The sequence below is a fragment of the Nestor notabilis genome, unplaced genomic scaffold, assembly GCF_000696875.1.
Source record: "Nestor notabilis isolate BGI_N333 unplaced genomic scaffold, ASM69687v1 scaffold2459, whole genome shotgun sequence".
In the NCBI taxonomy this organism is placed as follows: domain Eukaryota; kingdom Metazoa; phylum Chordata; class Aves; order Psittaciformes; family Psittacidae; genus Nestor; species Nestor notabilis.
Genome location: NW_009944976.1, coordinates 1 through 23814, shown reverse-complemented (window position 1 = coordinate 23814; position 23814 = coordinate 1). Strand labels below are relative to the sequence as shown.

Below are 23814 nucleotides of genomic sequence, written 5' to 3'. Positions count from 1 at the left end.
AATTGGACTTTTAGGTGGGAAAGCGAGGAGCGAGACCAATGCAAGTGGCACCATTGCAGAGCTCTTAATGTGCTAAAGAGGCCCAGTAGCAGTTTTCTCTCCTGAATCTTTGGCTGTGGGAGCAGGAACTGGACATTCATGCTCAACACAATGAGCTCGACAGAGCCTCGAGCCTGCATCATACAGGATGTGCCTTGATGGAGAGACAGGACGCAGCTTGCTGCAAGCAAGATGTCGTTTTATTACAGTTATCCATATACATTTATACTTATTCCTACCTAGCGTGTCTTATACCGATTGGTCCATCTTTTACAGTAGGCACACACTAATTGGCTAACATAAGATAAACTATTAGTCAGGCATTCACACCTCCCCTAGTAACATCCTTTTCTTATACAAAGAGCTAGTTCTTCTAATTGAGGTCGGCTTCTTTTTTCTTTAGCAACCTTTTCAGCCTGTGATTGATGAGCAAGCTGGGCCTGTGTTTATCTCACTTTTCCAAGGTTTTACGACTAACAAGCTCCAACAGTCTCCTTTTATCACCTAGATGGTGCTGGGAGTCCTGCTGAGAGTAGCCAGCTCTTATCCTTATCTTACTTTTCCCAAGGTTTATGACCAACAAGCTCCAACACGTCTCCTTTTATCAGCTGGACAGTACTGGGAGTCCTTCTGACAGTAGCTACAAGGATGCACGCAATTGGACTTTTAGGTGGGAAAGTGAGGCGTAAGACCAATGCCAGTTGCACCATTACAGAGCTCTCCGTGACCACAAGAGACCCAGCAGCAGCATTCTGTCTTGGCTCTTCGGCTGTGGGAGCAGGACCTGGTAGTTCGTGCTCTGTTCCTCCAGACTCTGGAATGGCCTCGAGCTGGCACCATAGAGGATGCACCCAATCGGACTTTTAGGTGGGGAAACAAGGAGCAAGAGCAATGCTAGTGGCAGCACTGTGCAGCTCACTGTGTGCAGAATAGGCCCAGCAGCAGCTTTCTATCCTGGCTTTTCAGCTGTGGGAGCAGGATTGGACCTTCATGCTCAATATGACAGGCTTGGCAGAGCCTCGAGCCTTCATCATAGAGGAATGTATGCAATTGTACTTTAAGGTGTGAAAGCGAGAAGTAAGAGCAAATCAGGTGGCACCTTTGCAGAGCTCACCATGTGCAGAAGAGGCCCAGCAGCAGCTTTCTGTCCTGGCTCTTCAGCTGTGGGACAAGGACCCAGACATTTGTACTAAACATGACGGGCTCAGCACAGCCTCGAGCCTGCATTGCACTGGATGCATGGATTTGGACTTTTAGGTGGGAAAGCAAGAAGCAAGAGCAATACCACTGGCACCGCTGCGGATATCACCTTGTACAGAACAGGCCCAGAAGCAGCTTTCTTTCCTGGCTTGTCGGCTGTGGGAGCAGGGGTTGGACATTCATGCTCAACACGACGGGCTCAGCACAGCCCCAAGCGGGCAGCATAGAGAATGCACGCAACTGAACTTCAGGTGTGTAAGCAAGGAGTGAGAGGAATGCTGGTGGCAACGTTGCGGAGATCTCTGTGTACAGAAGAGGCCCAGCAGCAGCTTTCTGTCCTTGCTCTTCTGCTGTGGGAGCAGGGGCTGGATGTTGGTGCTCTATGCAGCGGACTGTGGGACAGCCTCAACCTGGACTCACTGAGAATGCAAGCAATTGGACTTATAGATGGAAAAGCAAGGAGTGAGAGCAATGCCAGTGTCACCACTGCGGAGTTCACTGTGTGCAGAAGAGGACCAGCAGCAGCTTTCTGTCCTGGCTCTTCAGCTGTGGGAGCAGGGGCCGGACATTTGTGCTGCATGAGGTGGGTTCTGCATGGCCTCAGGAAGGCACCCTAAATGTTACACACAATTGGAGTTTTAGGTGGGAAAGTGAGGAGCGAGAGCAATGGCAGTGGCACCATTGCCGAGCTCACCGTGTGCAGAAAAGGACCAGCAGCAGCTTGCTCTCCTGGCTATTTGGCTGTGGGAGCAGGGCCGGACATTCATGCTCAACATGATGGGCTCTGCACAGCATCATGCTAGCACCTTAGAGGATACACACGATTGGACTTCTAGCTGGGAAAGTGAGGAGCAAGATCAATGCCGGTAGCACCATTGCGGAGCTCACCGTGTGCAGAACAGGCTAATTAGAGCATCTCTGTCTTGGCTTTTTGGGTGTGGGAGCCAGGGCAGGACATTCGACCTCAACACAATGGGCTTGGCAGAGCCTCAATTGGGTACCGTTCATGTTGCACGCAATTGGTCTTTTAGGTGGGAAAGCGAGAAGTGAGAGCAATGCCGGTGGCACCGTTGCAGAGCTCACCATGTGCAGAAGAGGCCCAGTAGAAGCTTTCAGTCCTGTTTCTTTGGCTGTTGCAGCAGGGGCCAGACGTTCGTACTGAATTGAACATGCTCAGCTCAGCCTTGTGCGGGCATCATGGATGTTGCACACAATTGGAATTTTATATGAGAAAGAGAGGAGCCAGAGCAATGCCGGTGGCACCATTGTGGAGCTCACTGTATGCAGAAGAGGCCAAGTAGCAGCTTTCTATCCTGTCTCTTTGGCTGTGGGAGCATGACCCAGATGTTATTACTCTATGCCCTGGACTGCGGGATATACTTGACTGGGCATCGTAAAGAATGCATTCAATTGGATTTTTAGCTGGGAAGTGAGGAGCAAGAGCTATGCTGGTGGCACCATTGCAGAGCTCACCATGTGCAGAAGAGGCCCAGCAGCAGCTTTCTGTCCTGGCTCTTTGGCTCTGGGAGTAGGACCAGGACATTCATACTCAATGTGGTGGGCTCGGCACAGCCTCAAGCTGGCACCTTAGAGGATTCACGCAATTGGACTTTCAGGTGGGAAAGCGAGGAGCGAGAGTAATGCCTGTAGCACCGTTTCTGAGCTCACTGTGTGCAGAAGAGGCCCAGCAGCAGGTTTCTATCCTGACTCTTTGGCTGGGGGTCCAGGGGCTGGACATTCGTGCTCAACCACACGGGCTTCACAGGACCTTCAGCTTGTATCGCAGAGGATGCACGTAATTGGACTTATAGGTGGGAAAGCGAGGAGTGAGAGCAATGCCTGTGGCACCATTATGGAGCTCACCATGTGCAGAAGAGACCCAGCACAGCTTTCTGTCCTAGCTCTTTGGCTGTGGGAGAAGGGGCTTGATGTTTGTACTCTATGCCTCGGACTGTGGGACGGCCGTGAACCTGCATCATAGAGTATGTATGCAATTGGACTTTTAGGAGGGAAATTAAGCAGCGCTACCAATGCTGGTGGCACAATTGTGGAGCTCAGCATGTGCAGAAGAGGCCCAGCAGCAGCTCGCTGTCCTGGCTCCTCGACTGTGGGTGCAGGACTCGGACGTTTGTGCTCAATGTGAGGGGTTCGGCTCAGCCTCGAGAAGCACCCTAGATATTGCATGCAACTGGACTTTTAGGTGGGAAAGCGAGGAGTGAGAGCAATGCCGGTGGCACCATTGCCAAGCTCACCGTGTGCAGAAGAGGACCAGCAGCAGCTTTCTGTCCTGGCTCTTTGTCTGTGGGAGCAGGGGCTGGTCTTTTGTGCTCTACGATCTGTGGTAAAATACAGCGGAGAATGAGCAACAGAGAGGCAGTTTTATTAACTCAGCAATATAATGTCATTGTCTCTCACCAGCATTCAGCACATAAGAAGACCAAATTTAGATGTCCAGAGCTTCCTAACTGCCAAGTTAGCACCAGTCTTGATGATTGCTCCTGGGACCTGGGTTTTGGCTCAGCAGAGAGTCCTGTCTAATGAGGCATTACACAGATGGAGTTTTTGGTGTATATTTAAGTGAGGATGCCCATGTTGAAGGCACCATTCCTGAGGGCACCATGAGTAGAATGTCCCCAGGTCTTTGTTTTTGTCCTAACACATTAGGGCTAGGTCGAGGATCTGGCCATTTGCACTTAGGGGGCTGGTTTGTGGGTCAGCAAGGGTGCAGGGGAATGGTTGATCTTGCTGATATTAATGGTCTTTTCCAACGTGATTGATCCTATGATTCTATGGTTGTACCATAGTTATCACACTGTTCTTAACTTGTGAGTCAAGTTGGGTTTCATAGGTGTCAGGCTGGGTAGTGTCAGTGTCACTTTGGGTGCTATAGGTTTTAGGTTGGGTAGCATAGGTGTCACTTAGAGTAGAGTAGGTGTCAAGCTTGGTAGTGTGGGTAGCGCTTGGGCTACTATAGGTGTTAGGTTGGATACTGTAGCTGGCACTTTGGGTACTATAGGTGTTAGATTGGATACTGTAGGTGGTACATTGGCTATCATAGCTGTTAGGCTGGGTATTGTAGGTGGCACTTTGGGATCCATAGGTGTTAGGTTGGGTAACACAGGTGGCACTTAGGGTAATGTAGGTGTCAGGCTTAGTGGTGTAGGTGGCACTTGAGGTAGCAGAGGTGTTAGGTTGGATACTGTAGGTGGCACTATGGGTGCTATAGATGTTAGGTTGGGTAGCATAGGTGGCACTTAGGGTAATGTAGGTGTCAGGCTTGGTAGTGTAGGTGGCTATAGGTGTTAGGTTGGATACTGTAGGTGGCACTTTGGGTAATGTAGGTGTCAGGCTTGGTAGTATAGGTGGCACTTGGGCTACTGTAGGTGTTAGGTTGGATACTGTAGGTGGCACTGGGTACTATAGGTGTTACATTGGATACAGTAGGTGGTACATTGGGTATTGTAGGTGTTAGGTTGGGTATCGTAGGTGGCACTTTGGGTACTATAGTAGTTAGGCTGGGTAACATAGTTGGTATATTGGGTATGGTAAGCGTCAGGCTGGGCAGTGTAGGTGGCGCTTGAGGTGGTGTTAGATTGGGTAGTGCCAGTGTTACTTTGAGTACTATAGGTATTAGGTTAGGTAGCATAGCACACTTTGGTTGTGCTTATGTGGCTGACGCAGGGTTTGTTAGACCTGAAAAACAAAGAAAAACAAAGAAAAACAAAGAAAAACAAAGAAAAACAAAGAAAAACAAAGAAAAACAAAGACTGACGCACAGCTTTGTTAGACCTGTTCCATCAGCAGTGCTTGGAAGTGAGACAACTCATGCCCAGCACTAAGGGCCTGCTGATACAGGACATAGCATCATCCACACATGTGGCCTGTTGGGTGCATGGCCATGGCGTGAGGGGGTCCTTAGGAAGCAGGCAAGGAGGAGGAGGAGGACGACGAAGATGCAGGAGGCAGCCACTGAGGTCTGTGTGTGCAAATGGGGTTTGTTGAATCTCATAGGATGGAGGCTGTTGTTTGGGAAGGATTTGGCTGCATGTGGCTGCCCGTTTGGAGGAGCAGGGCAAAACCCTCCAGTTGGGGCAGCCCCGGGTCCTAGTGCCCGCCTGCCTGCCTGTCTGCCGGCTCCTAGTGCTCGGCCGCCGGGTCCTACAGCGCACCTGTTACTTGTGAGCGCCCTCTCGCCCACTGGGTCCTAGTGCTCGCCCGCCGAAGACTAGTGCCCGCCCGCCCGCCGGCCGGCCCCCCGGGTGCTAGTGCCCACTGCTGCTGGGCCTCTTCTGCAAACGGTGAGCTCGGCAATGGTGCCACCGTCACTGCTCTCGCCCCTCGCTTTCCCATCTAAAAGTCCAATTGAGTGCAACATCCACGGTGCCCTCCCGAGGCTGTGCCAAGCCAGTCACATTGAGCACAAACACCCCGCCCCTACTCCCACAGCCTAAAAGCCAGGACTGAAAGCTGCTGCTGGTCCTCTTCTGCACAGGATGAGCTCAGCAGTGCCTGCCTTTCCTCTCACTCCTCGCTTCCCCACCTAAAAGTCCAATTGTGTGCATCCTCTACAGCACCCACTCGAGGCTGTCCCGCAGCCTGGTGCGTAGGGCACGAACGTCCAGCCCCTGCTCCCACAGCCTAAGACACGAAGAGTTTTTTCTTAAAAAAAAAACAAACCAAAAAAAAAACCCCACAACATTGTTTTCTTAGTTTAATATACATACCTTTACAATGGCTTAAAGTAAGGCATAATCCAGCTGGCTGAAGGTTTCAGTAAAATGTCTCTGTTGCTTTTATTAGTAATAACTGATTCAGATAACTGCTGGCAAGAGTAACATAGTCCATTAAAGAGGAGATTAAAAAAGAGATCTCTTTATTACTACTATCTTCCATTAGGGTGATTTGTAAATCAAATGTAGCACAGGCCTTTGGACTCAGGAAGCCTTTTAAGAAGTTCACCACTGAATCAACTTATCATCAGGGCTTGAAATTTTAAGCAGAAGCTGGTCAAACTCTGAAGCCATAGTGTGTTTTTTACAGAAAGCATTTTGCATTCTAGAGAAAGGACAGCATCCACCCAATATGAAACAGAAATAGAAGGTATCATCCAGAAAGCACAGGGTAAAGTTTTGGAAGACCTAGCCAAAAAGACAATGGCAGAAACTTAACAGCCAGACATCACAGAAGAATCCAAGTCAACATGCCAATGGAGACTTTTAATTTAAAAGCATCACCTCTGATCATGTCACTATCATGATACTTTCCTAAATGACATTTTGGGCTCTCAGATACTCTGAAGAGTCTATCTCCCATGCCATTTGGAATCATATTCTAGGATCCTAGAATACTTCAAATTTCTCTTTCAATTTGAATGTGAAGCGTTTGAGGCTTTCTAGGACTGTATCTTAAGTGTAGAACAGACCAGACACCTTTGATAAAACTAAATGTTCTTGGATGGAATAAATAATCTGCAAGTCATATCATCCCTCTATATGTACCAAGACTCAATCATGTTATACAGGAAAATGCACTATTTCAGGTACATAAAATAAGACCAGATGCCTCCCAAAAAGTTTTAAATTCATAAATTTAGTCCTTCCCAATGTCATGTAGCAAGAGGTGCAAAATAACAGGTTAGAACACAGCCTCATTCCAGAGCCCGACAGGTCATGCTTTGACTACTCTTGGGACAAAGACAAAGCATGACTGAGGCAGTTACTGAGGAGCAAGCAAGCTTTAAAGTCACAACTGACTGTAGCACTACATGTGCTTCCTTGGGAATGAAATCACCAGATTATTTTCTTCAGAATTAGAAATCACAATTCCATCCCTTAAATAAGTAACAAGCAGTAGCTCAAACCCCCAAACACTGGAATGTTTACTGCTTTAACATTTTCCCAACAAAAATACTGCCTGTTAAGCTTAGTATAGTACTACTACCTATTTTCTTACCTATTGGGCTTCTGTTTTATTCCTGTAACATTAAACATTCCTAATATGCTTTTGCTTCCAGTGTTCTGTGACAAACACCATCCCTGAAAGTGTTCACAAACCATGCAGACAAGACCCTTAATGACATGGTTTAGTGGTGGCCTTGGCAGTCCTGGGGTAAAGGCTGGACCTAATGATCTTAAAGGTCTTTTCCAACCTGGTTGAGTCTACGATTCTGTGATTGTATTTTCAGAACATCCCTAGAGTTCACACAAGTGCTTAGAAAGCTTCCTGTAGCTCCATTCATCCTGCCTTTTAAACTAAACTAGAAACCAACTCCGGTACCTGGAGTAAAAGACAAAGACAAAACATTAAGAGATGCATTTAATGCACCATGGTAGTATAAATCCTTTCAGAGGCTGGTAATTAAACCACTCTCTGCATTTCCTGAATAAGTTTATACTAAAGCGTTCCCTGTATCAATGGTTTTGACAAGTAGGGAAAAAGTAAAGGTGACAATAGGGAAAGTGCTAAAAAAAAAAACCCCAAAACCCTATCATGTTTCTCTCAATTAAGCATTGTAGCAGACTTGTTCAATGCTTTTCCTCCATGTGAACCTACACTATGCTAAAGCAGCAAAATAGCCACACAAGCACAGAGTACTGTGTAAATAAACTTGTAATACTACCTTGCTATAGAGAAAATGGAACAGTCAAAGGCATTCCCTAATAAAATGAGCATTGAAATCCATACATCAGAACCCTTGTAGAGCACCATATTTCAGAAAGATGTTTGAATTGTATAGCTGTACCAAAGCTGGAGGCAGAACATTCGTCATTGGATTTGATGATCAGACTCCCAGTGAGGTTCCTCAATGAACGCAAACACTACTAAACCAGTCCTAAATACATACTGGTTTTACATGGATATGTTTGTGAGGGAAAAGGAGTTATCACATTGTTTATTCCAGCTGGTTTTGCTCTGTATTTATGCCTTTGCTTTCACTGTTGTCCTTATTCTGACCAGCTGGTTCCTCCTCACTCTGTGCAATAGGAATATCTGACTGGTCCCTCTTGGCGTCAGTATCAGCCAGTTCCTCTGCAGCTGAGGTGGGGCTGTGCAGCTCCTTCACATGGAGGGTAGGATTGATCATCTGCTCTGTGTCTTGCTGAGAGGCTGGTACATTGCTGTCTTTGGGTAGCTCAGGGCAGTTGACAGGAGCTATCACCAAGGGAGGCTGAGGTAGGTCTTTCTGTAAATGGAAGATCACAGTCAGAATGATGGAAAGCAAGAATTACTGTGCCCAGGTATCAAGAGTGATGGTCATACAAGATGAAGATTAAAAGTCCATCATCTCCATTATCATTGCAGACGCATGCTTATCCCATTTTTGTGTTTTATAGTACACAAGGGGATTTTTCTTCTAGAAATATGTTGAATTATGTTGATTTGCTTTCTGCTTGATTATTCCTTGCTGATTTCAGATGCTGGTTATGCAGAAAGAGGCAAAGAGCACTTTGGCACTTGGTCACTCTCTAGTTTTGCCCACACCTTTACTCTCAATGTACAACAATTGACAACTTTCCCATCAAATTTCAGATGATCTCAAGTATTTTACCAACAATTACATTCAGTTCTCCAGAGGAAAATTGTGAAGTTTTTCACAAGTAGTTGAATAACAAAATAAATATTACTGGGGGGTGAAGGGGGGAAACCTCTAACTCAACAGATTTGCCCTTAAGGTAATTATTCAGAATCCAGAATTATGCATCAAAATAGAAATCATTCTTTTTGGAACCAAATTCTTTTCACTTACACCCGCAGTGAAACAAAGTGATAATTTACTATACTGAACCAGATTTCTACCTTCATAAGCAGCAGGCTGTGAAAAAACATATAAAGACAAATATTTTAAGGATATATTTGCTATCAGAAATCATTATTTTAATATTTAATAATAGTAATTTCAACATAGATTAAACGAGTAAAATTATGTCCCAATCCAGAAAGACAGACAAGATCTACTTTACTTTTCACTAACCAGTTTAAGTGGCCATAAACAGTAAAAAAACAAAACCTTCCTGAAGCAAAAAAAAGTATGTAAAAAAGCAAAGGATCAAGCAAAACAATAATCTTTGGTTTGGTTTGATAATACTGCAATATTTTACTCAACTTTAATTCTAGTTAGGTTTTTATAATATTAGTATTTCTTGAAGACACTCATATCAAACTGGTATTCACCGCAAAACCGCTGCCCGTCCAGAACATTGCAAGCTCCTTCCTCCAAAAAGCCACAGCAAAGCTTGTGAAGAGGGTACAGGGCACCAAGTAGAGGAGAGCAGGTTGGCCCATCTGCATCATTGCCAAGGCAACAAAGGTCATAAGGAGGCCTATGCCATATGCTGAAAGGAAATAAAACCAGCAAAACCCAGTTATTCAGATAGAGCTTTGCTCAAGAACAAGTAATATGTAAAACAACATTTCCAATATTTTTTCAGGCCTCTTTAGACATAAGCATTATACACACAATGTAAACTTGGAGTAGTGCTTTACTTAACAGAGATACTACAGTGTTTCTATTGATAATAACATACCGTGTGGTTGGCCTAGGCCATACTGTGCAATTAAATTATTTCCTTAAGCATTTTGAGAACTGCAAAATAAACAAATGAAATCTATACCTTTTATATATATAAAATATAGGGGGAAGCCTATGTATTAAAATATATTCACATTTATGAATTCAACAGATATAATTACAACATATGCTTTTTGTTTGGGTTGGCTTTGGCTGTTTCTTACCATCCTGCAACATCACAAAACCAGACAAAACCAACAACAAAAGAAAAACAAAACCAAGCCAGCTGTATGTTACAATTTTCTATTATATTCTATTTAACTTTTGCACATATTCTGCAAATATTACTAAGTAGAACAGAAGCAGCTAGGATCTCATGCTGGAATTATTTTCAATTGCATTTTCAGAACAACAAACTAAAATCCAACTGATTTTTCATTCAGGAACCAGATGAAGAAAGACACTGAGGTGCTGGAGCAGGTCCAGAGAAGGGCAAAGGAGCTGGTGCAGGGCCTGGAGCACAAGTGTGATGAGGAAGAGCTGAGGGACCTGGGGGGGTTAGTCTGGAGAAGCTAAGACTCAGGGGAGACCCTATCGCTCTCTACAACTGCCTGACAGGAGGATGGAGCCAGGAGGGGGCTGGTCTGTGCTCCCAAAGAAGTGACAAGACAAGAGGAAACAGCCTCAAGCTGCACCAGGGGAGGTTTAGATGGAGATTGAGAACAATTCTTTCCCCATAGGGTGCTCAGGCATTGGAAGAGGCTGCCCAGGGCAGTGCTGGAGTCACCGGCCCTGGAAGTGTTCACAGCCCGTGTAGACGAGGCCTCAGTGCCAGGGGTTAGTGGTGGCCTTGGCAGTGCTGGGGAACAACTGGACTTGATGATCTGAAAGGTCTCGGCTTCCAACCTGGTTGATTCTATGATTAGAATATTCAGCAACTTTTTGCAGTTTTTGAGAAATGCTTTTTTTTCAGGGCACATTATGTTATTAGTGAGAGCTCCATATATCTAGTTGAAATATTTCTTCTTCTGACGTAAGTCCACTGCCTCACATCTTAACCCTGTGTACCTGTTAAAAAAGTGTGTCTTGGTCTTCTCTGCATCCTCACATTAGGTAGGTGTGGACAGCAATAGAATCTCCTCTTTGCCTCCTCTTGTTTTAAAATCATATGCTCCAGCCCTCAGCCATCTTGATGGCATCCACTGGATTTACTCTGGTACGTCAATGTCTGTCTTGTACTAGGGAACCTGGTTAAGATTCAACTGCCAAATTGAGGGGAATACTCACTTCTCTCATACTGCTGGCTCAGTCTTGCTAACAGCCCTGTATGTGGTTAGTTTTCATCACTTGCAGTAGTACACTGCTAACTCTTCATCAGTACAACTTTTTCCCATCAATTTTCTGTTTTGAAAGTACCAGATAAGACAAGAGTTTAAGTATATACAAGAGGAAATTATTTGGTACAGTGAAATAAAAGCATCTCTCTAACCCTGCTCTAAGTCTCCAAGAACTGAGCTATCTTTTTGAAAGCAGAATAACTGCTTTTCTAAAGCAGTTTTTCATAAAAATTTTAATTACATTAACTGCAAGTATCTTAAGCCTTTGATAGCATAAACACTTTGTAACTAAGCCAGAGATCTCTAAGCCATCTTTAAGTCCATGGCATGTAACTCTGTAAATGCTACAGACTAAAGAAGAAAACTGATTTAGTGGTGTTACAGCCATCATAATGCAATTCATTGCATCCTAAGTCACAGATTTTTACAATACGTAAGAAGTAAAGAGCAAAGTCAAAGGAAGCTATTCCTGAACGTGAATTCTCATATGCAATAAACTCAAAGATTCATGAATGAAGAAAGAGGGCTTGGAGCAACCTGGTCTAGTGGAAGGTGTCCCTGCCCATGGTGGGGGGTTGGATCTGCACGAGCTTTAAGGTCCCTTCCAATCCAAACCATTTCAGGATCTACGAAACCCGAATGAGCAGCTAAGCATCTATAAAGATAGTGTAGATGTAAGGGTTATAGTGAGACAACCATGGTAAGAAGAAGCTCCCCTTATCTTACATATAGCAGGAAAGCTCGTTTTCCAAGCTCAGGAAAATGACATCAGATAACTTGGTGATGGAGTGTCTGGCCTGGAAAGTATTTTGCTAACATATTTCTGTTTAATAATAAAAGGAGAAGAATATGTAGTTTGAGATTGATGGCATGTTTTTAAAGGGAGCAACCCCTGTAGATACTGTGTTCAGGTGTCACTGTTGTACGTACCTATGGTGCAGGCTACGAAATACACTCTGGATGACTGCACCTGAATATCAAATCTATGGCAATAGGCTACCAGTAAGCCTGGGAAAGGAAAGAACAATTACAACATGCTTTCAACCCATTCATGCATTAAAGATACACAAAACCATCAAATTATCAAGGAACTTCTAAGATTCCACACACACCCCCCAAGCCTTACTTGGGCACCCCAGTGTTTAAGTATTACAAGAGCATCAAGCAGGAGGCTGCACAGCCTCCAGAACAGGTCTCCCACAAGCCCAGGATAACAGAAGCACTCTAATAATCCAATTAAGATCTACAAATACACAGATTCTGAATACAAAACATCATCCCATTCCTAATAAAGTTGTAAAAATAGTGTTCACAACAAAAATAACATTAAGTTCATCCCTTCCAGCTCCTAGTAAAGACAGTAGAAATTTATGGTTAATGTCTATGCCTATTATAGATCAGAGGAGACACAACCAGGGATGACATAGTTCCTATTTCCCAAAAATACAAAAAAAAAAAAAAATAGAACCCAAATAATTCCACAGAAAAAATGTGAAAGCCAGAGGTACAAACTTGTTTTCACCTGCAGTGATGCCAGGCATGCTTCTACATACTAGCTAAAGTCCAAGCTGAGAGGAGATGTGGTAGAAACTCTGGATGTTAAGTGACTAACAAAATGGTGACACTTCAGGTGGTCAGGTATGTGTGAACTCAAATCATGGGCAAATAGACAAATCATTTCCTCTATCACCATACTACTGGTTTATACTATAAAATTAGTTGCTAAATGAACTCTGGAGATTTCTCTACATTTCTTGACATCACTGCATGTGAAATTGAACCATAAGATTGATGTCCATTGAATTTCTTACAGAAAAAGGTGACTAGCGCAGTAGTCAAATCAAACTGCCCACCTGAAGCAGAAGTACAAGAGGTATAAACTAATATCACAGTGCAACAAGTAAAATTGTTCACATGCTAAGCAAGAAATACCTGGAACTAAAATGTCTCCAAATCCTAGAAGAGAAAAAGGCCTGTCACACAGAGCCAAGGGTGAGGAGTTCAGGCGTGGAACCTTCAGGACCATGGGGAGCTTGGAATGAGAGACACATGCCTTATGAAAAGCTCTTTCCTCTACATACGGACACCACCTACCAGCACTTGCTCCTGAGTAGTGAAACTGCAGACTTCAAAATAAAGCAAATGCCTCTTTTGGTTTGTTGCTTTTGTTGTTTTTTTTTTTTTTTTACGTTATACATTCTCTGATTTCTTTTTCTTGTTTAAAATATTTTATTAATGCTATTGACAACAACTAACACAATGTATCTAAGGTACAAGTGATTAAATACTTTCTAAAAACAAACCAAGAAGACCAAAGCTGTTGTCATGAACCACTAAAAGTCTGATTTGCCCCTGGGTTTGGTATAGATATCCAGGGAGGTCAGGAGTGCTTATTTCCACATTAAATTCTTTTCGGATTAGCATCTCCATTTCAGCTTTGTGGTCTTTGAATTCTAGACAAGTTGAAAGCGTAATAGCTGGAGATTAGCACCATACTTTCAGTCTACACAGAGTACCTTTTCATGAGTGGAAGAATCAGTTGGACCTGCAGCCACCTCCACCATTATACTCTCCCCAGACTAAAGGAAAAAAAAAGGGGGAAATTGTAAATCAATACTAGACTCAGCAGGTCTGGGATCATTTAGGAACACACTGTGAGCAACGGGCACTAGAGAAGTACTTGACTTACCCTTGTTAGAAAAGGTGTGATAAATACAAAGAATACATCATACACAAAAAGAACCAGGAGGAGCAAGGTACAAGCCTGAAGGAAGAGACAAGATACTTGCATCAGAAGCAATACTAAACAGCAAAGTAATAATTAGCAACTTAAGACTATTCAAGGCAAAAAGCTAACAAGAACTAAACCAAGTCAACAAGTTATTTTTCTTAATTCCTAAATATTTTAGGTGGAAGAATTGGGTCTTGCATGCACCATAGAAAAGAAGGTAATTCTTAGACACAAAATTACATTAGTCCCTAAAATTCTTTACCATGTAAAATCAGGAAAAGGTGATGGTTCAATTTTTTAGGACATACTAAGAAGTTCTGCATTTTCTCTGGAAGATGCTAAGCGTAGCTTGGAACAGTATCCACGTTCCTTTAGCCAGTTCATACAGGGAAACAAATTTATAGCTGCAGAACAGAGTTTGAAGAGCTGCCTAAGGGGCAACTAAAGGACTTAATACCGATTTTTATCCTAGGATACTGAATAAGTTCTGGAAGATTTGAAAAAACCACCAAAATGATTCATCAATTGTGTGTCAAATTTGAGAACAAACCAAACAAAAACCCCAACATCCAACAAAAAACAACCCCAAACAACAAGTCTCCTCCAAAACCCCACAAGTGAGTGTGTGGTGTGGGATTTACTGGTGCTCAACACTACAGGACTGCATGCGTAACAATCACACCACTTACTGGTCTACATTTTAGTCATTGCTTACTCTTTTCCAAGACAATGTACTCCATTATAAGCAACTCCTCTGTTGAACTATTAACAGGCAAACATCCTCTTTCTACATATTTGTTTAACTTTTATACCTTAAATGTAGGCAGGCGAATTGTTTTCAACATATAAAGACAGAAAGCAATTCCTAAAGCATCTTGCAGAACCCAGGCCCACCTAAAGAAAGAGAAGAGTAATGTTTTTGCAGGAAGCAGTAGGAAAACCAGACCAAGCCTTGTCGTCCTCACTAAGGACCTACTTGGACAAAAAACTATTAACATCTTGTTGCCAGCATGGATTCACAAATGGGAAGTTGTGCATGATCAACCTGAATACCTTCTACAATTAAATGAATGGTATATGAGGGAAGAGCAGTGGGGATACTGTCTGTCTAGACTTTAGTAAGGCTTTCCACTGAGAATCTCCCATAAGGTCCTCATGGAGACACTGATGAAACACAGGCTGTATGAGCAGATAGTGAGGTGGAGCGAAAACCAGCTGCACGAGCTCAGTGGGTACCAAAATATGAAGTACTGGGCTCCTTTGGCCTGAGTGTATTTGTACTCCTGCTTGTGTGCTGAGGGAAGCCTACACCTGGGGCTGTTTCTTGAGGATGTTTTGCAGGTTAGGCACAGAAGTACCAATGCTCTTTGCTTTACTCTTGATTGTTAGAATCAAAGAGAAGTAGGATTTGAGATACAGAACAGAAGTTTCCCTAAAATTGTCTAGATGCAGATGAGATTATGCTACTCTGATTAACACCTGCGCACTTGCTGATAAACTCTTGTGCAGGAGACACTCAGGTCTGCTGCAGCTTTGAGGCAGAAAATGGATTTCCTAGCCCCAAATATCCCAGGTTGGGATAGCTCTATAGTACTTCTGTACTACTCAGTCTGACACTTATTTCTCTAAAAAGGTGTTTGAGAGTTGATACTTCCTGGATATACGAGTTCAGTCAGTGAATCATCCACAGCCTTAACACAGAAAATGGACCCCACAAGGGCAGTAACAGGCATTCAAGGCATAAGCAAGACATCTTTGGTACCACCAGCAGAAACACTAGTCAGCATTTCAGTTCCAACAGAGAATCCCTGAGAGAGGGACCAAGATGATGAACATGTCATGTATTTGGGGAAACTGGAGCATCTGTGAGTGATAAAAGGGGTTAAAAAAAGCCCCAAACCAACCCCCAACACCCTTCTCCCCATACCCCCCAAATTCTAACAAAAGTAGTAAGAACATGCTACAATTAGGTACTGGACATTGAGAATTATTTACTCATACCAGACAGTTGAGAGAAACTAAAGATCTAACAATCCTCACAGCTCTTACTCTCATGAAGAAGTTAGACAACTTGTGTCAAACTCTCCATGCCACTTCTGAAAAGCTGTCTTAAGCCAAAGAGATCACAATATGGACTGAGACTCAGAGAAATTAAGGCTTAACAAGAGATAGTTGTCTAACTTAAACCAGCATGACAAAGATGAAGTACATAAGGAACAACTAAGAATTTCTGCCCAAGTCTCTAGTTTCTTTCTTATCAACTCTACATTCTGGACAAGTTTAGGCTTCTGTGGATGTCAGTTATCTATACTGTAAAGCATCCTATAATTTCTAGCACAGATACTAAAGTATACACTTACTGATCTTCGTTTCTGAAGATTCCCCAGACTACACTGACAGAGATACAAAATACTGCCAGCAGCAACATCCGGACCTGTGGCCGCTTGTGGAAATAAGGCAAGTTGTTGTTTGGGATTCTGAAAATGAAACACACCAAAGCTGCAGTTGTCCAGTTGTCTACGTAGTTACCCTCCTCCTTTAGAAACATTTTGAAGTATGAAACCACCTTGTAAATCTCACAGCTCCCCAACACCATACAACATTAATTCTGCCCATTAAAAATTCAGAAGTTGCCACATACCTACACTTTCCCAAGGGGAATCTTCTTACAAAGGGTGACAGACAACTGTAAAGACCAATTGAGGCAGCCAGGCAGAATATTCCTATGATAACATAGACTGGGAAAGAAAAAGTAGTAAGGTCAAGTAGGATAAGACAAGACATGCTTTTTTGCCATATATTGACTGAATAAAGAACAGACAAATCAGAAAGCCTGAATGAGAAACAAGGCTTACATCTCACCAGCAAAAGTTAAACTCAGAGCCTTGAAATGATTGTTGATTAGATTTATGCTTTTTAAGAATCTAATTCTAGCTCATTTTACTCAGGTGTACTTTATGCAATAGCTACTTCAACAAATCAAGTGTTTCTCATCTCATTATGAGTATACATGAAGCATTATAAGGCAACTTTTAAAATCACTCAGTAGCAAAATTAATTAATACAGACGAGATATATCTTTCATAACTTCCTCAGAAACGTGATAGAAGTTCCAGTACATTAAGCTCTCACGTGCTTTTGTCAATCAATTTAATAAGTGATCAGTAGAAACTTATCATCTTTATAACAATAAAAAAAAATGATCCTGGATCCCATTACTTAACTTCAAATTGAACAATAATATAAAGACCAGTACAGGTTTGAGAATACCTTTGATAAAACAAAAGGTGGAAGATATTAAGTCTTTATCTACTTAATAGGCTTTAATGTTTGAAAGAAGCTCTCTGATCACCTAATTCAACCTCTCTGAGAGCAGGTATAGAAATCTCAGTGGGTTTTCCTACAAGGTTTTAAATCATATTGGGATGAAGAAACATGCCAGAAGACAACCGTTTCATAATGATTTTCACAGAAAAAACGTTCTTGAAAAATACAACTTTAGAAGTACCTAAGTGATCATAGAAGAAATAAAGGAGGATCAGCATCGAGCAGCACATCACTACAAACACACAGATCATTATGGGAGTCACATCAACTGTTTCATCATCATGTTTCTCTGTGCCATCATCTCGTTTGTGCTTCATGTACCGCCTGAAAGAGTAACATGACTATAATCATTCCCTTCCTTCTGCAACAAAATGGAAAAGGGCACTGAATCTTCAGTGAGAACAACATGGGGTTGGAAAACATGACACAGCACCAATGCCTGCACTGATTTCCACTCGAGTCAGTGAAATTCCACACTTCACATGGATGTATGAACATCAGATATAATTTGATGCACTGCATTAGTTTATCAAAAGCACTATTTTTCATTCACTAAGAACTCAAGAGAATCCTGAAATACTGCAGAATAATCTGCTGACTTCAGAAGAAATCCTAAAGTCAGGTTGCATATATAAAGCAAATGTTAGAACTAAGTGTGGTGCAGGTGACCTCCTCCCCCAACCTCCACCTACTGGCAAAAAAATAACTATAAAATTTCAGTCCAAGATTCATAGCAAACATAGCATGTGTTACCCATCTCTGTTACCCTTTGTTTTGCATCACACTAGTAAAACCAGGTTTTATTCTTTTTTTACAAAGGAGTTTTATGCTGATTTTTTGCAAAAGCCCTAACAGGAAGCCTGGAACTATCCAACTCTCTTTCTGAGCTTTGCAAATGTTTGGCTTTTTGACATGGTAAAATACTAAAAAACTCTCCATGAAAATCATACTCTGATCATTTCACCCAGCAACAAAGCCAATCCAAGGCCTTTCAAACATCACATCAGCATTCCCCACTTTGGTTGCACAGAGAATCTCCAAATCTCATTGCAGAGCTACCGAGTGATCTTAGATAAATACCACGTATTCTTTTTTCTGGGAAAGACACAGGAAAATTGACTTACTACAATCCAGGGACTCACTTTTTAACATCTCTGCTTCCTGCCCAGTAGCCTCCAATTGCAACAGTCCCCACAGCCATGACAAATATAATCACCATGTTATAGTCCAGCACAGGCTCATTTGGTGCATACAGTGCCCCTCTCACATGGGTGCCAAAATTCTGCAGAGGTAAGTACAAGTTATGAACCACTTCCAAAAAGCTACCTTAGTAAAGGTTTAGTTATTTAGTTTTCACTAAGCAACCTCAGAATTGTGTTTTATTATAAATACTTAAGAGTAATCTATTTGCTCTGCTATTAGTGATGTTGATTGCCAGCACCACGCTCCATTTTATTCTGAAGGTGAGAAATAGCCTCCTGAGAGATGTGGGTTTTTCCAATGTATATATTCAATGTAATAATACAATCTTCAGTATTACAGCTCTCTACAGATTCAAAGCCCTTAAGATGGACTTCAAAACCTGTTGAGTGACTCATTTAAATGAGATAATATAAACCAGAGAATTTAGTATCAAGTTTACCTTGCGAATATCTAACATATCATTATAGCTGAGCAGAGCCACAGGAATATCAATCTCTTCATATTGACTCCTGTTACCCCCAGGAGGAACCTGAAAGACAGGTCAGTCCAGGTAAGAATATATTCATTTCTTCCACTGCTTCCAAAAGCTTAAAGTTGCAAACTGTGTTTCTGTTAATTTGGGAAATATTCCAGAAAGGAACATAACGACAGCAAAAACTCAAAGGAAAAATGTATGCCTGCTTCCACTAAAACATAACTCAATAAAGACTGTAACAGCAGCAACCAAACTTGACCAGCAGGTCAAAGGAGGAGATCCTGCCCCTCTACTCTGCTCTTGTGAGACCTCACTCGGAGTATTGTGTACAGTTCTGGTGTCCTCAACATAAAAAGGACATGGAGCTGTTGGAGCAAGTCCAGAGGGGGGCCACGAGTATGATAAGAGGATCTCCCGTATGGAGACAGGCTGAGAAAGTTGGGGCTGTTCAGCCTGGAGAAGAGAAGCTGCATGGAGACCTCAGAGCAACCTTCCCGTATCTGAAGGGGGCCTGCAAGGATGCTGGGGAGGGACTCTTCATTAGGGACTCTAGTGGTAGGACAAGGGGTAATGGGTTTAAACTTAAACAGGGGAAGTTTAGGTTAGATATAAGGAAGAAGTTCTTCCCAGTGAGGGTGGTGAGGCACTGGAATGGGTTGCCCAAGGAAGTTGTGAATGCTCCAACCCTGGAGGGGTTCAAGGCCAGGCTGGACAGAGCCTTGGGCGACCTAGTTGAGCGTGTGGTGTCCCTGCTCATGACAGGGGGGTTGGAACTAGATGATCTTAAGGTCCTTTCCAACCCTAACTATTCTATGATTCTATGACATAAACTTCAATCACTACCATATGGATATCAAGTTTTATGACTGATGTGTGCACCTAGCATTGACTAGAGTATGCAAACCCACCAATTTTACAAAACATGCAGTGGTGACACTCCAGCTAAATCTAAAACACTGGATTCACTGTGATCTAGATGTCATTCAAGGCAGTAGTATGAGCCAATAAACCAACCTCCTTCTTTGATTCCAGTATTTCACATGACATAAGGATAATTCTGAGCCTTTGACTTAAATGTTACATGGGCTCTACGCAGCATTTCCTACTTAAATGAATACCTCCTCCTGCTTCATTCCTTATTCCTTCAGATGTATTATTTCCATGCATAGCTGTGCACTGTACGTACACGCATAAACACACACATATATTATTTATTTTAAAGAGCAGCATCAAATACCAGCAATGAGCACTGAAGACAAGACAATATCTAACATCAGAAGAGTATCAGCAATACAGAAAAGACAGAAGGAAGCTTACCAGTCTCTCCTTACTAACAATCAGCAGCCCACGAGCTCCATTTATCTGAGCAAGCCTCACTTTCTCATAGAAGGTGCAATTTCCTCGCATCACCATGGGGATCTGATTATTAAATCCCCCATGAGGTACATCAGAAGAAGAACACAAAACAGATGCTGTCTGATTCTGCAGTTCCAAGAGTGACTGAAAAGAAAGAAATTAGTTAAATGCATATGTATAAAATAAAATTATAAAAGAAGTCAAGAGCAGAAACCCCAGAGTTTCTAAAGGACAATCTAGAACTTTCAAGTAATGGAGTAACAGAGCACCCTCAGAGAAAACTCAAAAGCTAAAACCAGTGCTGCCTTCTCTATTACATAGGGTCCTACCTTGCTTCAACTTACTGTAAAGAATTCTGCTGGTAATAAAGTTTGGTTTAATGCACTTGCATTTGGGTTAATGCATTTGCATTTGTTTTCTTCAGCACTGCTGCTGTTCTGATGCATGCATCCAGGATGTAGGAGGAGTACAGCAAAGTGTAATTGCTAGGGTGGCACAGAGTTGCAGGCTGAGAGGATGTAGGGTATGAACAGCTAGAAACACAAACACAGGCTGGGGTAAAGTACAAAAGCACGGGCAACAGAATCAAACTTCCATTTTGAAACCAATCATATCCAGTTAGCTGAGATTTTAGATCCTAAGCACCTGGATACCAGATTCTAAGATGCTTCTCACTGCTTATGGTTCAGCAATGTTGCATACATGCCCCAATTCTTAGTGCTGGCCATCCTTAGACCCGACATCACCTACTCATCATTTACACAGAATCAGCCCAAAGACACTTCAAGGTTTTAGAAATAACACCAGCACAAATTGTTCCTCACAAAACCTAAACAACAACAAGCACCTTTGCCCCGTTCTATTTGCAAGTCTCCTGGAAAATGCAAATATCTACCAAATAACTGATTCTTGGTGTGTCTTGTGCTAACAGAAGCAGGTCACAGCCTCACTCTTGCTAGGAGTTGAGCTGTTAGGTTTGAGAAGTGTCAGGGTAGAGTTTGAACCTGAAAAGCTGACCATGTAATAATCAGAAATCCACAGGTACATCATACGATACCCAATACCTGTGTAACTGACTCTACTGATTTAAGAGTCAAGCTGTCAGTAGCTCCAAGCTTATTCAAAAACTGCTGTTGCCAGCCTGGATCCTCCTTTAGAAACAGTAAAACATCTTTACATGCACCTGGTTGTCCAGGTTTCAGGAAAGCTTATCAGCCCTATCACAACACAAATGCAGAGTGAGCTCAGGTTGGTGCATTGCATCACCTCAGTTAATAAACTGAACTGCTGAAGTACTGGAGGGAAGGAGGAGGGAGAATGCGGAAGAAAGGAAAGGCAGGTGGAGAGCTGAGGAAGGAAACAGGGATAGGCAAGGCAAATAACATAGGAAACCCAAGTGCTCTGTGGAAGGTAGATCAGAACCTGTTGAGTGCTTCAGCTTTCAGTTCAATGCAAGCTCTTCTGGACTGTATTAGCTCCTGCAGAGCTACTGAAATATGTCACCAGTGACTTTTTATGAGACTGGTTGAAACAAGATGTCTACATTATAGTCCCTAGCCCTCATAAATCCTGCAGTCTAGAATGCCAGACACTCTGTGGGAAGCCTGCCTGGATCCAGTCAATGGAGACCTGAAGCCTCCTAAACCAGTTTCATCCACACTTCTGCTGCTGGAACAAGGGGATACACTGTGCACATGGGCTGACTTCACCTTACACAGAGTCACAACAAATGCAGAATTTATTAGCTGGGTCTACACAAGACAAAGGCAGCAGCAGCAGCATCTGAGCTATCTATGTATCTAGGGAGTAATCTGGTGTGGCATAAACACACCACAGATAATGAAGACTTGATTATACATTGATAAGAAGCATTAATAATTCTGTGTAGCACTTAACTGACAGATTAAGAAATGCAATGAATAAAACAGAGTATCAGACAACACCTCCACATCATCTCTCCAATTAATTGCTTATTCAACAGGTAAATGATTTTATCATTTGGTGACAGTAACTTTTTCTCATGGAATAGAGTGAAGAATTGACTCAACTGTCAGCTCATACAGCTTTGGATAAAGCAGAGAAAGCTTGATACAATCTGTGACTACTTACTCTTACAGTGGACAAGACTATGAATCACTCAGAAGGCACCAAAGGTCACAGTACAGTATAACAGCAAGGTCACGTGGCATCTCTTCATATCATACTGATATACAAAAACTCCTTTCCAACTCCAGGTAAGTGCCATTTTCATTTAATTGGTCACATTGTACAACAGGAAGATTGTTATTTTGAACTAGAAATAGCTATTACCTTGGCATGCTGCCTGGAAAAGAATATTGCCATCATAGCACTGCCTGGGGTGATCTTAACAGGCAGAAGTATTTTCTAAGTAGAGCAAACAAAGTAGTTGTTTCAAATTATAATAATTCAAGTTAGAAATTAGAAATTTCCCTGTAACAAAGGCTTTTTTGACCAAGTTCTTCTGCTTGGCCAGGTACTTACAGCTTTACCCAGATCCTGTGGCAAATGGGCCCACTGAGAGTTGAAGAGGATACAGTAGTCTTTTCCTTTGCTGCCCGGCATTTCTGAAAGGACATGTACCATCCCATACTCACAGTATACCTGAAAACATAACAAAAGATTCACAAGACTTTTAGATCATATGAAATAGGAGAAGTGGTGGCTGTAACTTGCTGCTGACTGCCCTGCTTTGTGCTTTAAAGAAAACCAAAAGATTCTACAAAGTTTCAGTATCTGTGCAGGGAGTACAGTGGAATTTGTTATTATTTCCATCATACTTCAAACAAGTACAGATACATTATGCAGATTCCATGTACACACCAACTGGTCTAAGAATCAAATGAAACCTCACTGGAGGTCTATAAAAAAACAAAACACAAAAAACCCCAAAACAATCCCAATCAACACAGCTACAATGGTGCATATAAGCATAAAACCAGAGCAATAATAAGAAACTGGACTACTGCAGAACAGATGAGAGACCTGCAGTCCTGCCCCCAGCTTTGGGGCAACAACACAAGAGGGACGTGGAGCTGCTTGAGCAAGGCCAGAGGAGGCCCCGGAGCTGCTGCGAGGGCTGGAGCAGCTCTGCTCTGGAGCCAGGCTGAGAGAGCTGGGCTGGGGCAGCTGGAGAAGAGAAGGCTTCTGAAGTGGACACCTTAGAGCAGCTCCAGGGCCTGAAGGGGCTCCAGGAAACCTGGAGAGGGGCTTTGGACAAGGGATGGAGGGACAGGACAAGGGGAATGGCTTGAACCTGACAGAGGGGAGATTGAGATTAGCTCTTGGGCAGAAGCTCTTCCCTGGGAGGGTGCTGAGGCGCTGGCACAGGGTGCCCAGAGAAGCTGTGGCTGCCCCATCCCTGGCAGTGTTCAAGGCCAGGTTGGACACAGGGGCTTGGAGCAACCTGCTCTAGTGGAAGGGGTCCCTGCCCGTGGCAGAGGGTCGGAGCTGGAGGAGCTTTAAGGTCCCTTCAACCCAAACCATTCTATGACTCTATGATATACACAGACGCTGCTAGATCACGGAGGGCTCACAAACACAGGCTACAGCCTGAGGTACAAAAGACGCCGCCTTCTTTCCACCAGAACAAGCGGCTGCAACTTGGCCATTACCAACC

At 42.9% G+C, this 23814-nt stretch overlaps 1 protein-coding gene across 1 annotated transcript; it reads right to left on the bottom strand.

Annotated features, from left to right (window-relative positions):
* Positions 1–7416: 7416 nt before the first annotated feature.
* Positions 7417–22827, bottom strand: SPPL2B (signal peptide peptidase like 2B; the record flags this gene model as incomplete). Its single annotated transcript, XM_010022668.1, has 14 exons — positions 7417–8422; positions 9412–9572; positions 12016–12093; positions 13018–13117; positions 13602–13664; positions 13775–13849; positions 14629–14710; positions 16177–16293; positions 16458–16554; positions 17325–17467; positions 18286–18425; positions 18786–18875; positions 20139–20321; positions 22680–22827. Coding segments are annotated over 14 exons (1768 nt in total), but the record flags the coding sequence as incomplete, so codon positions are not given.
* Positions 22828–23814: the final 987 nt, after the last annotated feature.